We start from the raw sequence: 17,562 nt of genomic DNA, 5'->3' as shown, positions 1-17,562 counted from the left end.
AGCCTAGATTTGGGGGCGGGGGGGCATGATGAAAACCCTGCTGCATGGTTTCTGTAGGCTGTGTGTGTTTTCTTTCACAGGCTGCATGCGTGTACAAGTGAATGGCTTTAAGTCCACAAAAAAAAAAAAAGAAAAACCCACAAGTTTTGGTTCAGACAGCTGTTTTAAACCCATGACAGTGTATTTGCTGCTGTGTCGGTGTATGCCGTGATGTTTCTCTCGATGTGTGTGTGCATATGCTTTTAAGTAGAAATGGGCTACAGTGACAACATCCGCGTTGTTGTTTTTTTTTGTATCAGAGGATGCGCTGCTGTTTTCCACTTGTGATCAGGAGGCTGCTCCAACTTTAAATGATATTCCAGCTCTGCATGGCCGCAGAGGTGCGAAAAAGCCACGTGTAGGCTACAGTAAACAGCGCTTTATCAAGTGTGTCTTGGTGTGCCTGTGCCTCCATCCTGTGCGCCTGTTGACGGCCACGGTTAGGTCACCGACATCCCTTTCAGCTGTAGGTCGTGCACTAACTGAAATTAACTGTAACCCACATTCTTGACACGCAGCTCATTTAGTTCTCATGGAGGCTTCACGCAAGCCCCAAAAATCTGTGCGATATTAATTGTGGCTGTAAAAAAAAAATGAATCTGTCAGCCACACTCACTGGCAGTCTACCAGATGTAGTTAAAATGCCATTTTCACTCCTCAAAAAAATGTTAAGAACTAATCAAGGCACAAGGGATGTTGGGATGAGCTAATTAATTACCTGTACACAAGAGGCCACTTGACAATGATGGTCCTTTTGTTTTTCTTTTGGCTGTTAAGTCTGTCAGTCTTTGTAGCAGGTGTTCACACACCCAGTGATTTTATCTTACCTAAAAAATTGTGCTGGTGAAACCGATAAAGCGCCTGATGAGTTATGGAAATCCCAGTTATGGTGTTTTATTGATTAAGATGATGTTTCCTTAATGGTATAAGATTGCTATTTTCTTGACATGGGTGGGTTTAAACTGCTAACTGGGATGTCTGACAGCCTCATCAAAATATACATTTATCTCAGTCTGCCCTGAGATGCTAAAGATCTGTTTCCTGGTCAAGTGTGTCAGGCTCTGAGGTGACAAAGTGCCCCCTTATTTCATCCTACTGGGCAGAGTAGCAGGCACCTTTATGCCATGGTGTCAGTTTTGCCAGTGATGTCAATAGATTCATATTTTTATCTTGCAGCTCGCTCTGAGCACCAGATAATTTGATGGTTTGATGTCAGGGGCAGGACTTGAAAAGACGCTGCTTTGTCTTCCTTCTTCCTTTCACGTCACAATGTGGGAAAGTTTTTATGGTTATAAAAATAGACCGAGTATGAAAGGAAAGTTGAGGGTGTAAAAATACAATGCAATGTTGTCTCCAGCCGTAGGCCCGCCTCTCATTAATTGCTGCCGAGTGATAATATGTCACACAAAACAGAGGAGTTTAAAAAAAGGGAACATACATAGACTGTCCCCCTGAAAAGGTACACGGAACATTTAGCAACAAAATGATGAAAATTACTGAATAATTTTCACACAATATGGCTGCCGTGGTACATTTCTTGCTCATTTTTCATGCTTAAGGTCTTGAACTTAAAAAGCTGGTATATTTTCTACCACTGTTACAACAAAGGGGATGGTTAATTGCCATGGCCTATAAGTATTTACTATTTCTAAAGCATGATTTTCTATCAAGGACAGGTTTTAGAAATTTCCTTTTGCATGTGGTCTGAGCAACACATTTTTTCTGTATATACGCAATGTTTTTGATGAACCCGATTAATACCTTGCAGCTTGCATTGGAAGGTGTGTGGCCGGGAGAGAAACAGACAGACAGAGAGATAGAGAGAGAAGGGGAGACACAGAGAGGAGTGTTGAGCAGTTGAGGCATCATCTATGACTGCCAGCCATATAGCCTGAGGGAGAACACAAGCACTGATGCGTGTCCCCAATAACCCAGTAGTTGGTTAAACATGTATGAGAAAGGGAAGGTAGAATTGATTATGGCAGGTGACTGAAGATGTGTGATTGGTAATCCAGTTTGAAAAATCGGAACATTTTCATGTGTCAGTCAAAATTACTTTATGGCTGCCTTGATATAATTTGGTATTTTTTATGTTGTTGGTAATAAACACATCAAAGGGACTCTGTGAGGGGGACTTATGGAGTCCCTTTGATATGACACACTGTGCTGAGAGATATATTGTATTGAAGGGTAGATGTGCTGAAAATCAGTTGACCAACCAGTTCTAAGCCAATATAAGACATGATAGTTGGTTTATTGTGTCTTAATGAATAGTGAAGATAGTCACGCTGTTATGGTTTTCAGTAACAGTGGGTTACGTCTTTTAAAAAATCTTATTTATCACTAACAAGTTCAAAGTCAAGTTCTCTTATTGTCTTGTACACAACAGTTACAGTGAGGCAGTCGTTGGCAATGAAATTCTTTGATCTCAGCCTCCCTGCGACTCTGCTCTTGCATATATATTTATAAAATATGTATAAAAAAAAATCACAAATGTGGAACACAAGACATAAAATAGTGCAGTAGCTAAAATAGAGGAATAAGATGTATAAATTAGAATATGAAGTAAAATATAATAATATTGTAATCTGGTAAGTGAAAATAAAAACTGTAATATAAACAGGTTGTGCACTATGCAGTAATGCAGTATGTATATACATAATGAGAACACACCGATAACATCTAAAATAATATATATCCTCTGATGGATAAACAGCTTATAACCAGATGGTAAAATAAATATATATATACTGTGATTATCTCCATTAAATCCATTGTTATGCTGCTGATACAGGAAGCAGTTTTCAGACAGTTTACGACCTCCATCAGCAGGCATCAAAGTGACAGACAAGGTCAGGAATTCTGGTCAGATTTTTTCCTGGCATCAAGATGCTTCCATGCAATTAAAACACAACAATGTAGAAGCACGTCCTAGGGGGACTTCAGACCCCAAAATGCTATCCTATCACAGCCTTTATTTGTTGTGGCACATAAAGTGTCCTAATTCCCTTTGTTTCACTCTGGGTGCTTACACTGTCACAGATTGTTCCATTGTGTTTTCTGTTTTAATTGTTTTGTTCTTCCCTAAAATTGAAAGATTATCATGGTCTTTTGTGTGCCTACAAATGTTATCCCCAATTGGAAAGGGTTCTATTTTTGGATCCTTCTCTGTGAAAGTTGACACCATTTTTTCCGGCTGCGCGTGCACGAAAGCCTGTGCATGAAAAATGCTTTTTTTAATGTGTATTTGCAGATGAGCAGCGCAGTGTTCCAGTCTGTTTTATATCTGCTTTATATCGCACACATCATGAGCTTGTGCATATATAGTCTACGATAGATGTGATTTTAATGTTGCTACTTGGGCTTTATCCTTCCATCACTTTGATGATTACATTTTCTAATAATAGTCTATGGATGTCTTTGTCTGAAGGCGTTTGAGGCCTCAGCTATAAGCACTTAATCAATGAAGAGAGCAAAACCTATGGCTCTATATTTCCTCCTTCATGGAAAGTAATGCTGGGCAACATTAAGTGGGCATTTCCACAAGGGGGCCAACAGAGAAAGGGCTAATGTGCTTTCCAGTAAACTCTAGCTTCCTCACTTGGGAGTCGCTCATGAATCTCCCTTCTAATGGGTCAGTCCGGTGGCCAAGCCCTTGCAGGAAGGTCAGAACTGTGTCTGTGCCATCCGTCCACACTTTACAGAAGGCTTGTTTGCCAAGTGGAGCTTTGGTCCTCTTTCTAACCCAATCTGGTGCCAGACTTCCCTGTGCCACATGACTGAGCGACCTTCCCCCCTTCCAACACCTGGCACAGCCTGGTCCACTCACTAAGCAGAAAGATTATTATTCCCCTGATGGCTTTCCCTTTGGGGAATTCACAGGCCATTTACTGTAGGCCGTTCTCAGCTTATAAGGCAATGCAGGTGTTAAACACAGACATCTTTTTTGTTGTTTTTTTCAGTCAGCTGCATTGCTGTCAAACCTTCTGCCTATAAATGAAATGCATTGCCAAGATACCATTTGTTCAAAATTTATATTTGACTCTATTGCAGCTGTGAGCCTGTACTTCAGGCACAGCAGTGCTATGAGCTAAACGCTAACATGCTCACAGTGAAAATGCTGATGTTTAGCATCAATTCACCATCTTAGTTTAGCATGTTGGCAAGTTAACATTTGCAAATTAGCATTAAATACAAAGTACTGCTAGAAGCAGCAGGAATGTCTGTACCAAATTTCTCGGCGATCCGTCCAATAGCTGTTGAGATATTTTACTCTAAACTAGAAATGTCATTAAGCTGTCATTATATAGGACCAGGGAATATGAATATTTGTACAAAATGTTGCACCAATCCATCCAGTAGTTGTCTTTCTTAATTCACTAGCATGACTAGAGCATATAATCCAACTTTTAAACCCTTCATCAGTAACGCCACACTGCCGCTGTCAAGTTTGAGTGATTTATTGAAAAGAAAGCAGAACAAGGGACACACGGTCCGGCATCCACTGGTGTATCTAATCAGTGATGTGTGGTCAACCTGTCACTCACAGTTCACTCATAAAACGAAAGGGGTACAGACAGAATGATGCACTGTGTGCTTTCTGTAATCCAGGGCCCTTTCAATCTGCATCTGAGCCATGTCATCATCTGTGAGTCTAAGGGAGATGTAAGGCTTACTGTGCTGCCATCATGACTTGCCTGGCAGGCGGCTAACATACATCTGAGACATAAAAAGAGATCCCTGTTTGAGATCCTGGATACATAAACTCAAGTCTTTATTTAGAATGGAAAAATAAAGCAGAGAGAAGCACGTGGGTCTGTGTGTGAGGCACAAAGAAAGAATGAGGAGACAAAGTGAAAATACAAAGATTACAAAGCTGTTTTAGAGGCTTTTTACATGAAAATGGTTGGATTTTACAATAATCAGCATCAGAGAAAAATGTTGTCAGCTTTAATATAAAAATATTGGGCACATAAATCACAAGTTACCCCCAATTAGCACTAAAGAAGTGGTGACACATGTAATTTGGTGGTCAGAGGAAACACAATGAGCCTGACATTGCTACTGATTAAAGCTTTGAAATCACTAGTATGTACTGTATGTGTGTGTGTGTGCGTGGGGTACCTCCTGCTAGCTTTGCTAAATAGAGGATAAGTGGTTGGTGAGGTTTGTGTGTCTACTACACAGGAATCCCTCCTCCCCGATCTCTCACTCCAGCTACCCAGGGGAGTGGTAGACTGCAGGGCTAGTGTTGGCTGATTGACTCTGATACATGTGCTGCATATTTCATGCCCTCCAGTCTTTCTGCGTAAGACGCAGATAGACTGAGGAGACAGAAAGACGGTCGGATACACAGAGGGAGAAACAGAACGAGATCAGATCGACCTTTACGGGGAGGTTGCATCCTATGAGTATTTCTCTGCGTGTCTCTTTATAGTAATGTATTGTTTGGGACTGTCTTCTTTACTTACTCCTCTGTGACCCACTATGGCATCAGTGAAGTCTGCTGCGCTCAGCAGTCAGCACGTTTGTACACAGCAGCTTTGAGACAGTACAGCTGACAACCAGCAGCAGGTCGCTTTAGTCCCAGCAAGCATTAAAGGCAGAAGATATGCTCAGTATACCTCAGTGGTCCTCCAGGGAGTTCCCATTTACCGGCAGGGCAGGCACTTCATCTATTTGTGCTTTGACGGGTAAAGTTGATCCACACTCAATGATGTGTGATTATGAGCTTTATTTTTCCAAGTGCTCCTGTTGGTCTGGCATTGAATCATTTTTTTATATTTTCTAAAACAGGTGAACTGACTTTTCACTTAGCGGTATCTCCCAGTGCTACGCCTGCAACCAGTGTTACTTTTGACAGCAAATGTTTAGGCACATTTTAGTCATTTGAATTGTTTTAGTCTAGTTTTAGTTGACTAAATATTCTAATATTTCTAAATCAAGTCTACTAAATATACAGTTCAATACAGATACAGATTCAAATGTAACAGTTTAGTTAAAGAGTAATTGTATTATTTGAATGTTTCTCTACAATTTATAACATTATTAACATTAATATATACATAATATATAATATATACTCCTGGTTAAAAAACATTTTATTATTACATATTTGTACAGTGAACTTTACACTTGGTTTCTTGAAATCGTATTGTATTTCAGGTTTAGCAAAAAGGCATGAGCTCCGGTTAGTTAATAAATAATGTTAACTCAAAAAAATACATTAAATGAGCCTACCTTTGGGATGACTCATCTGCAAATGTCACTTAAGTTTGTTGCGTTTTTACGGGTGATTATTGCTCCTGGCGGGCTACAAATGTTATTGCTTTCCTCTTGTTTTTTTCTCTTCTTCTCTTTCTCCCAAACATTGACATTTCTGTCCAATTTATGAAACACTGCTGCAAGTGTGTGCTAGTTGACTTCCCGGCTGGATCAGTCCTATCCAATTATGTGCATCTAACCTCCCTACCACACAAGGAGATTAGTTGTGATTGGATCTCTCCCCAACTCATCCGTCCCTAACATTTTCATCTGTAAATAGTGTAAACAGATTTAATCATAGTTTTTGTCATCATAAATGAGTTTTTATTTAGTTATCATCCTGTTATCATCCTCTGACGAATATTATTTGTTAATGAAATTAAGACTTCCTGCATCTAATAATTATTGTCTAATCTAATTATCATTGATTAAACTCCTTCTTTCTATCTTTTTGATTATTTAATAAATAAAAATCATCACGTCACTTCTTCTCTACTTAGCTGTCCAAAACTCACCATTTTTCTTTGATAAATGACTTAAACAAAATTGTTGTCAATCTGTTTTCTGTTGATGGACAAATCGATTAATCAGCGAATCATTACAGCAGTACAGCGTGCGAGCCACATTGTATTTGTCAGTATAAAGACAAGACAAGCTAAATTTGCCGTCGAGTTGAAATACTCGTATACACAGTACACCACATTGTGCACTAAACAGATCTTGTTTTTGTTTGTGTGTCCAGACGAGGATGACGAAGGTGAACGCAACACTGTTCCCCTTACACCCCTTGACAGCTTCTTCTCTGACAACGACTCCCTCAAACAACAAAAGAAGAAGAAGCCCAAAAAGATGAAAGAGGGGAAAATGCCCAAAGTTAAGAAGAGGAAAAAGGAGGTAAGATGTATTCACACTCAACACCATCTGTCATGACCTCGGACGCAACAGCTTGGCAGGCATTTTGGCTCGAGCTGTACCCCGCTTTCTCTATTTCGCAAACCATCGCTCTTTTGATGTCTCTGCAATTGGATCAAAGGTGTGTTTTGGCTGCCGGACTGCCTCTGTGATCTAAATGAGAGGCAGTGGACTGTCTCAGGCTTAGGGGAGGTTGGCAGCAGTGTCCCCGTCATTGCCAGTGTAAGCTGTGTGCACCGAGGGCCAGTTTAGAGTGTAGATTTGTGCCTGTGGTGCCGGTGCTGATGGTGGTGACTGTAGGTCAGAAGGACAGTTTGTGCCAAGCTATCAGTGGGAGTCAGAGCTGTGACAGAGTGGTTCTGACAGTCGACTTTCTCTACCCTTTAGTCTCCAACATTTAGACAACAGGTCAGAGGTTGGAGCTGCTTCCAGAATTAACCCTAGTCACTTACTTTAACCAGATTTGTTATGGTGAGGTCACTAATCACTGAGGTAGGCTGACCACAATGCTTTTAAAGCTAGCTCATGGGGGACCGCCCATTTGATCCAACAGCCAGTTATCCCAAAAACAACAGCCCAATGCGCCTAAGGCCTGCTTTTCCAAAAATATATACCCTCCCAGGAGTTTTGGACATGCACAAATGAAAGAAGTCAGGTGACTTTTGTTAGGTGATTTTTGTCATCATGGTAACAATAATAAACATGTGGTTAACGTTGTGAAACAGCAGCAGTTTGATTATAGGCATCAAAACTACTTGGTAATGTTTAGGAAGAAAAGAAAGGCCTTGAGAGCAATTGGCTAACAGTCCCATGGGATATTTTTAGACTATTAGGCTTTTGAAATAATGGGAGGTCAGAACAATGGCATGGCACCAGTTTATGTGGATTTTGCTCAACAGTGGCAAATGGGACAAAAGTCATATTTACAGGTATGCTAAAAAGTAGTGTAACAGTAGAGTAGAATTACTTTATTGAAAATTTGCTAACATTGGCCATCATCAATAAGGCTGTCACTGCAAAAACCCTAATTGGTTAAATTTAGCAAAGGTGGATTATATTGCTTATGAATTTACCATTAGATTTTTAAGAGGAATCAATGTAATCAGACATATCACACTATGGTAAAAGTGTTAACAAACCATTGATTATTTTTTCATCCAGAAGACACAAAGCATCGTTAGAAGTAATTTGTGATTCCAATATTCCAATAAGTCCAATATTCACATTACTTGTAGCTCTGTTTTGGTCTTCATCGACTAATAGAGCTCCTGAGCTCCGCTGAGGGAAACATCTGGTTCATAGATACATTCTGTGTTCACCAGCTAGTTGCTAACTTTGTCTGTGTGCTGGGGCAAGTTGTGTAGATCAGATCCTTCTTACAAAAAAGCAAAACAAAACCCCAGCTTCTAGCTACGGTTGGAAATTACGTTGATGATGTTTGTTGATTAGTGTTGGACCATATTCTGTGATCAACTAAGTCCTACCTACATCTCTGCAACTCCTAACCATAACCTAACTTAAGCCCTAACGCCAAGGTGAAACTGACTTTGTCGGAAGATATCGTGCAAAAAAAACTAAATCCATATCAGGTCACAGAATTTGAGGAGTTACAGAACTCAGTGTAACACCAGAGAACCGAGGCAATGAGCTAAAGTGGAGCTGCAGCTGGGTGATAGCTGTCAGTGCATTTATCACCATGAGCAACTTATTGTTACACTACACATGGTCATTTGGTTCACCTTTACCATGACAAGTATTGATAAGGACAGCTTGAAGGGGAATTTGACAAACAAAGGCGACATCTCATAAAGTCTCACACTGCCGGGAAAAAGTCTGATTTACCTTCGTGTTTTCTGACAATTTTGCCAATCTGAGACTGCATAAGAATTTTTTATTCAGTGATTACAGGAATTCAGTGTATTCCCAGTGTGTTTCCCGCCTGTGTTGGCGATGGCTTTAACAGTGTCAGTGACATAGCCAGGATGTTCCCCTCCGCTGGCTGGAGATGCCAGCAGTGCTGTGAGGAGCTTGGCTGGCCAGCCTGCCACCCGGCCCTTTGGCTGCTTGTGGTAAACACTGAGCTCTGGGTCTCACTGAGCTAATGAGGGGGGGACTCCCTCTGACACTCTCCTCTCTCTCTCTCTTTCACACATACACACACAGACTCTGCTCTGTATTCTCCTCTTTCTTCCCTCTCCTCTCGTCTCTCGCACGCATCACCTCACTTTGCCTTGGTCGTGATGCCGCTGCCTTTGTTACTGCCTTTGCGTCATAGGAACTGCAAATCTTTCTTTCCTTCCAGCCTCCTTATTATTTCTTTCTCTCTCTCGCCCTCCCACTGAGAAATCGCTGCTGCTGTAATTCACTTCCAATCACTCCCCAAAGGTTGGTGTCAGACAGGGGCCAAAAGTCAATTGGGGTCAGAGACTGTCAGTGGCACATCCCAGTCTCAGGTCAGAGCTACTGGCGGGAGAAATGGAAGCCAGGGAGAGATGAGAAACAAAGGAACTATGTAGACATGAAAGGATGTTCTGTGTTCCTTCTACCAAAAAAAATCTGCTAAATCAAGGGAGTGTGAGTTTATAGGAGGCCGTTAATTTTATTAGAAAAAGAAGAGGCTGCAGTTTGGCCACAATAAAACCTCCATGAAGCTGTGAGGGAGCTGCTTGTAGCTTTAACATTTTGCTGAAGTACAGTCGGTTTGAGATGAGCCTCTGTCTTGTTTTTATAAGTTCGGTATCCTCAGGGATTGTGAGTCAACAGAGAGCCGTTGCTGGTTTCTGGGAAAAAGAAGAGGCTCTTGTTTTGGAACCATAAAGTGTTTTTACAGCAGTATTTTTCCTTGTTGAACTGGATTTTATTGAATATCCACGTCTTTGCTCATTTGATATTTTCTGTGGCATCCTCTGCAATTTCCCTAAGGCAGAGCCATTATGGGGAAGCATCTAATTTGATTACGTTATCATCACTTATCTGATTTTCTTCCCTCTGAAAGTAGAGACACCCTCTTTGTTGCCGATGGTGTCCTCGTTGGTCCTATGATGTGTGTGTAACATTGAACTCTGGGCCCCAATGAGGATGTTGCACAGTTCCACCTTGTCTTTGCAGTTGCTCTCAACAGTGGTTCTGCTTCTTTGCTTTTCCCTCCTCATCTCCACCCCCACTCCCATCCCCCATCCCCACAATCTTCAATTTACTCTCTCTTTCTCTCTCTCTCTCTCTCTTCTCTTTCTCTTCTCTCTCCCTCTCTCCTTCTCTCTCCTTCTTCTTATGCATAAATGAGATTTGTCTAGACGGGTGCTGGAGCGCTAGCTCTGCAACCACAGGCCTCTGCATAACAAGCTCGTTATGCAAACGTGTCTGATTGGATGGCGCCGTTCCATTGGCTGCCACTGTGATAGTGTGTGTGTGTGTGTGGGGGATGATGCAGGATAGAAGAAAGGAGTGAGAGAGAGAAATAAAGGGGAAGCTGTTAAAAGAGAGGAGAAGCCAGAGGAGAGAAATAAATGGGGGGGGGCTTGACCGAGATGTTGAAAGAAGAGAACCAGTGACGAGAAAAGGAAGGCGTTGCGGGGGGAAAAATGAGATAACGAGATGAGATAAAACTAGAAGGAGAGAGATGAGAAGAGAGACGAGAGGAGAGACGAGGCCTAGAGCCAGACATGCTCAAGAATCTTGGTCACCATAGGCAACACAGCCAAGGCTGCCTGACGGTTGGCGAGGCGCTGCGGCAATGTAGAGCCTTTATCCACGTGCGCTTAACAGAGCAAACGCCTGTAACAGTCTCTCCATTGGGAGCCACATCAGGCCTGCTGGAGCAACCAGCAGGCGGGCAGAGCACAAAGCTGCTGGCAACTAAGTTTCACTCCAAAGCATGTGCGCAACATGTTCCACACAAGCACCTACGTACTGTACAGTACCACTACATAGGGGGGGGGGTACAGTATACACAAACACGTCTTTACACAAAAGGGAAAGAAACACATACACACGCACACAGAAGAGAAAAATAAAACCAAACACAAAAAGATAAACACATGCAGAGACATGCACAAGAACTGACACACACGCATTCAGCCCCCACAAAAATTCAACACACCCATTCAGAAATATACATACCGCATATGCACAAATACACAAACATGCACACACACACGTAAGCACACAAATAATTAAGTGAGTGGTGCATACACCGAGAGAATCACAAGATACTTTTCGCTCTCACTCTGTTCTCACGCACGCTCGTGCTATCACGAGCACGCACCAGTAAATTTGTTCATATGCAACACTCTTGATCACACAAACAGCACCTGTTAACTGTTAAATCCATATAACCCTCCAGATGTCTCATATTAAACAGGCAGGATTCAGCTCAGTCTTCAGATCAGCTCTGAGCGGTGATTGGCTGTGCCGCCTGAGATCTTCTGTTTCTTGGTTCAGTTTGTTGCCGAAGCATCTGGAAAAGGTGAAAGCGCTTGTGACGTGATTCCTCATCAGCTCGCGCTCACTGTTGACTTGTAATGTAATAATTTATAAATTTCATCACAGGCAGAAGAATTATAATATTAGTAGAGCAGTGACACTTTGGAATGATGTAATTTAATTTATGCAAATACCATCAAGAAGAAGCTTTTATCCAGAGTGCTTCATAGTACACTGACAGCACATTTTTTAGCGTGGGTGGCCTCTGTGGGAGCTCTAATCCCTAACCCTGGCAAAATTAATGCTATGCTTATTTGCCCTATCATTGAGTTTCATATTTTAATTATTCCCAACTTTTTTTTATCACTAGATTTGAAATTCTGTCTTAGAAGATACCTCTTAACTTGAGATAGATTTTCTTTGTTGTGTGAATGGAGAAAGTCAAACCTCGAATTCACTCTGGAATCTGGCTTTGATGCCAGCTTGAGTCAGTCACATCTTGAGGTAGAGAGCTGAAGCAAGATTCAAAGTCAGATTATGCCTGTTTGCATTTATAAAAATAGCTGTTTGGCAGGAGCTCTTGGCTATATATATATTAAAAAAAAACGTGACGATTGCTTGGGTGAAATTTCCCTCAGCAGAAATTTAGTTTTGTGAAGATGTGAAGGTGAGAGGGATCAGTGAAAGCCATCTGAGCCTGACACATGCTCATCCCCTGCTACTGACTACAGAATAACCAATATTGTGCTTTTATTTATACATATACATATGTTGACGTGTCCTTGTCAAATGCCTCAGGGGGGAATCCAGGCAAGAGTTGACAGCGACCTGGAGGAGACCTCAGAGGTGGAGGAGGAACGGGAACGTCCAGAAATAGGCTCTGAGAGCGAGAACAGCACGTACGGCCCAACCAAAAAGAAGAAGAAGAAACCTAAAGAGAAGAAGGAGAAGAAGCCCAGGAAGAAGAAGAGAGATGAGGAAGATGATGATGATGACGACGATGATGGGAACCTGAAAGTGAGTCTGAGTCTAGGTGCAAGAGGGCCGACACAGATGTATATATATGTGCAACCTTACCTCAACAATGTTAGCATTTGGTGGTTTATAAATATAAAAGAAACTAAACTCACATTTACTTTATTCTAAGTAAGATCAGATTTATACTTTATTAATCCCCTATTGGGGAAATAAGTGAGTCTAGGTGCAAGAGGGCCGACACATATCGCACCTCGTGTTACTGCTGGATTCTGTATTATCAATGAAGCTAATTTCAATAGAGGGCCTATAGAGTCACATTATTTATCTCTTGATATGATAGTCTACTATCATAGACTAATAATAACAACAATCATTTGGATTTTTAGTTCTTTTCACACACCCTGGGGAATTGACAGAAGCACAGTAAGCAAAACATGAATACTAAGCCTGGCTAAAAAGAGAAGTCTTAAGTCTAGATCTAAAAACAGGGACTCATCACAGATTGAGGCAGGAAGGATCTTTAGGAGACGCAAATGATGATTCATTGATGAACAAATTCATGATTCACGACTAAATTAATTAGTATTTAATTAAACTTTAACACCCAGTGTTTAGCTTGTTGTATCCTAGCACTATATTGAACAGTTGTTGACTAGTAGTACAATGATAGTTACATAAATATGATAATAATAAAAATGTACATATAAAAAAATACTTTACACAAGTACAATGTATTTATTTCCCCAGGAACCCAAGTCATCCAGCCAGTTGATGCAAGAGTGGGGTCTCGAAGACGTTCAGTATGGCTTCACCGAGGATGACTATAAGACCATCACAAACTACAAGGCTTTCAGCCAGTTCCTCAGGCAAGCATCTAATTTTGTTAACTGTTCTGTTTCTGTGAATTGTCAGAGACCCTCACTGACACTTTCAACAAAAACTCCACAGTGAGACCAGAGTATGGGGAGACGAGCAAACACTGCTCTTTTTGTTTGAGCTAGAAAGCTCGGCTGTTGGTATAAAGACTCTGTCTCACCTGGGGCTGTCTGGCTCGGGTAAGCCTCTGCTCCGACAAAGTGGAGCATGGGCTCCTGCGGTGCCCCCTGTGAGTAGTCAGCTGCTTACTGGATGCCTGTGACAGCCGGGAGGCTCTGGGACTCTGTGCTCTGACCCACTATCTTTCACAGGCCAGCGTGCCAAACCTCAAGCTGTTGCCTGACAAATCACAAACATGACATACACACAGCAAAGCAGGGAGAACAAAACTTAAGGGGCACTGGGGTGTCAGCAAATCAAGACCCAGTTCCCTCCAGTGCTGAGGGAAGTAGAAATTACATCAACAGGAATGAAGTGTGACATAATAAAGCTGCTGTTGTTGTCTCCTCTCCCCCTGGTTTTACTCAGGCCTCTCATTGCCAAGAAGAACCCGAAGATTCCCATGTCAAAGATGATGACAGTGTTAGGGGCCAAGTGGCGAGAGTTCAGTGCCAACAACCCGTTCAAAGGCGCATCTGCCACCGCTGTGGCCGCCGCTGTGGCTGCCGCCGTGGAAACGGTTACCGTGGCACAGCCAACGTCTGTCAGCAGCAGCCAGCCGAGCTCTCAGTTGGGGCCAATCAAAAAAGCCAAAACCAAAGAGGGAAAGGGTAAGGCCCAGTGAACCGTGACAGAACACATATTTTTAAACACAATAGCGAGAATACCACTCGGGTTAACGCGTCTGTGTGTCTCGGGCCTGTGTGTCTCAGGACCAGGAGTTAGAAAGAGAAGCAAGACTGTGAAGGAGGTGAAGAAGAAACCCAAGCCGAAGAAGACAAAATCAAAGTCGGGCCAAAGCGGGAAGAAGAAGAAAGCATCCTCGGTACGTCTTGTTTTTCTCATTTGAGCTCATTCATCCTCCGAGCTTCTCCACTACTCTGTATTTTTAGTGGCATCAAAGTGACCAGGCAGTTTACTGCGCTTACTTTGAAAGTTGGTTTAGTTTATTTCTCGACGTAGCTCTGAGCTCTTCAGTTTGTGTGTGTGTGCTTTTCCAGAGTGAGGAGGACTTCCTGGAGGAATCGGACTTTGATGACATCAGCATCCACAGTGCCTCTGTGCTTTCTGATACCTCGGGGGCCGCCACCAAGAAAAAGGCCCGACGTGGGCGGAAAAAAAGGAAAAGTATGTTTACATGTCTGCGCTCGCCATCCTCTGCGGTGTGTTTCCCAAAATCCCATTGAACCAGACTGTTTGATTATGGATAACGAGGAAATTAAATGTATTTTTTTAAGCTGTGTTTGTTTTGGGAATGTTTTCTGAAGGCAGCTCTTTCTCAACAGCTATTGCCCTCACACTCATGCACATTTAGAGCCCATTTACTGCAATGTGGAAATAGTTTAAATCTTATACTGCTGCATTAGGGTTAGGGTTATTTCTGTATGTGAGAATCGCCCGTGTTCACCTCTTCCTTAACCTCCTCCAGAGGAAGATGGTGATGGTTATGAGACGGACCACCAGGACTACTGTGAAGTTTGCCAGCAGGGTGGAGAGATCATCCTGTGTGACACCTGTCCCAGAGCGTACCACCTGGTCTGTCTGGACCCTGAGCTGGAGAAGGCCCCCGAGGGCAAATGGAGCTGTCCACACTGTGTGAGTACATTAGTTTAATATATGAATATATTTATGAAGTTTTGTATTTTTATGTATTCTAACAACCTGCTAAAGGTTCTAAATCTGTGAGAATCTATTTTTTTTGGGGGGGGCAAGTGTTTAAGAAGTGTTTAACTCTCTGCTGCAACCCTCACCAAGTCTGTTCCACCTCTGTCCCTCAGGAAAAAGAGGGAATACAGTGGGAGGCCAAAGATGATGAGGAGGAGGAGGAAGAGGCTCCAGGCGAGGAAGAGGATGACCACATGGAGTTTTGCAGAGTGTGTAAAGACGGAGGAGAGCTGTTGTGTTGTGACACCTGCCCATCTTCCTACCACATCCACTGCCTCAACCCACCTCTCCCCGAGATACCCAACGGGGAGTGGTTGTGTCCTCGCTGTATGGTGAGCTCGTATTGCAGTCCCAATACTGTCTAATGGTGCTTATTTAAAAAAATGTTCACCACAGTGCATAACCACTTAAAAATGTATATATATGTGCAACCTTACCTCAACAATGTTAGCATTCGGTGGTTTTAAAATATAAAAGAAACTAAACTTACATTTACTTTATTCTAAGTAGTGCTTTTTCTAACATTTAGTGTAAACTTGAGTTTAACTATGAGTGATCAACATCATCACCTATTTAGATACTGTAGTGTAAGTATGGATTTGCTCGACAACATGTGCTACCCGCTTTAATATTTCAGTTGAACACTACATCTACACTCTGCTTGAAGGCAGAATGAGTAGGGTTTGTCGGTTGCGGTTTGTAAACGCATTCAAAGTTGGCCCTCCTCCTGTATCCGTCATTTTCATAGCCTCCTCGTGGATGCTCCCTCGTACCTTGCACGCTGGAATTGCTGAGGGATGACACCCATAAACGTCCTAAACACAGCAAAATAATAGGAAAATAAGAAAATACAGTAGGGTCTCTGCAGATACAGTCACCACCTCACTCTTCTAGTGGGTTATAAGTGATGATTGAGAGGGATTATTTTTATAGGGTTGGGTTAGGTTTAGAGTTAGTTGTACAGTTGTTTTTCCTACTCATTCTGCCTTTGAAGATGTTTTTGTTAATTATCCCACTAACATTTTATTAAATGTGTAATTTAACTCCTGATTGTGGATATGTTGGATAAAAACTCCAAAGAGAGACAATAGTTAAAGTACAGTATATATTTTAAATTGGTACCTATAGCAACATAAGTAGGTACTTATAGGTGCTTAATTATGAGGGTCTTTTGTCTGCTTTATGGCACATTTACATAATATTGATGTTAATTAATGAGTGGTGTGCCTGATAAATAACGAAAGAACTATAATAAGTAAAATATGATTGGTTTCTGATGTATTGGGACGGCCGATTTCACAGAAGGGTTAGTTTAAATCTTTTCATAGTTTGTACAGGCAGTCTAAGCTATCCCATTGTTTGAATGACTCTGTATATTAACATGGACTGTAAGGATGGTTGTTTAGGACGGTGGAGGCTTACTTTACTGGCAAACCTTCTAGACCTGTCTGAGGGACCCATGTGGTGACCCCAGTAATGTACCTCACCTGCTCTGAATCCCTCCTTATTTTCACCAGGATTTTGGGTGATGCTTTGACACAAAGTATAGATAACTGCATGTATCACACAACCTCTCCTTTTTTTCTTAGTGCCCTCCCCTCAAAGGTAAGGTCCAAAAGATTCTGCACTGGACATGGGGAGAACCCCCGTTGCCAGCTGAACTGCCTGCAGGCCCTGATGGCAAGCCAAATGATCCACTGACCAAGCCTCCACTCAAGGGCCACCCAGAGAGGGAGTTCTTCGTAAAGTGGGCTGGCCTTTCGTACTGGCACTGCTCCTGGGTCAGCGAGCTGCAGGTGAGATACCAGAAGTAGGTCCATTCTCAAATTAACATTTCTGCTCTCTTTGGCCACAGGAACTACGTGTCCTCTTTGCTAAAAGTGGAACGTGCACAACGAGCCAAGAGAGCTTTCACTGGACCATCTTTTGTAGTTTAATTTAAGATGATAATGCATATTCCTTAGCCATTTAGCTGTCAGTCTTTAAGACATATGTGTATATAAGTGCACATTGTTTCACAAGTCAAACCATCATACCACGATTACTAAGCAATTCATAGCGCTCAAACCTAAATTACATTTAATTTAGTGATGTCTGAACAATATCTTGTTTATAAACACAACAGCTTTCTTAATTTATTGTCTATCTATATTCCCTTCATTAAATCCATTCTGGAAATTAATCAAATTAGATGACATGATGTGGTCTTGTAAGAAAAGCCCTTTGCCAGAGGTGGTGGTGAATGAA

At 41.9% G+C, this 17,562-nt stretch overlaps 1 protein-coding gene across 1 annotated transcript in view; it reads left to right on the top strand.

Annotated features, from left to right (window-relative positions):
• Positions 1–17,562, top strand: part of chd5 (chromodomain helicase DNA binding protein 5) — a 38,289-nt gene that overhangs the window by 441 nt on the left and 20,286 nt on the right. The window contains exons 2-10 of the mRNA XM_035662799.1: positions 7,046–7,197; positions 12,436–12,654; positions 13,363–13,481; positions 14,020–14,261; positions 14,364–14,476; positions 14,652–14,778; positions 15,080–15,246; positions 15,429–15,647; positions 16,905–17,111. Coding sequence (XP_035518692.1) covers positions 7,046–7,197; positions 12,436–12,654; positions 13,363–13,481; positions 14,020–14,261; positions 14,364–14,476; positions 14,652–14,778; positions 15,080–15,246; positions 15,429–15,647; positions 16,905–17,111 — 1,565 coding nt within the window. The remainder of the gene's footprint in view (positions 1–7,045; positions 7,198–12,435; positions 12,655–13,362; positions 13,482–14,019; positions 14,262–14,363; positions 14,477–14,651; positions 14,779–15,079; positions 15,247–15,428; positions 15,648–16,904; positions 17,112–17,562) is intronic.

Source organism: Morone saxatilis, unplaced genomic scaffold (assembly GCF_004916995.1).
Source record: "Morone saxatilis isolate NCDOM2014 unplaced genomic scaffold, NCSU_SB_2.0 Contig18, whole genome shotgun sequence".
Taxonomy (NCBI): domain Eukaryota; kingdom Metazoa; phylum Chordata; class Actinopteri; family Moronidae; genus Morone; species Morone saxatilis.
Note: the sequence above shows the minus strand (reverse complement) of the source record. Positions and strands in the feature narration are given on the sequence as shown.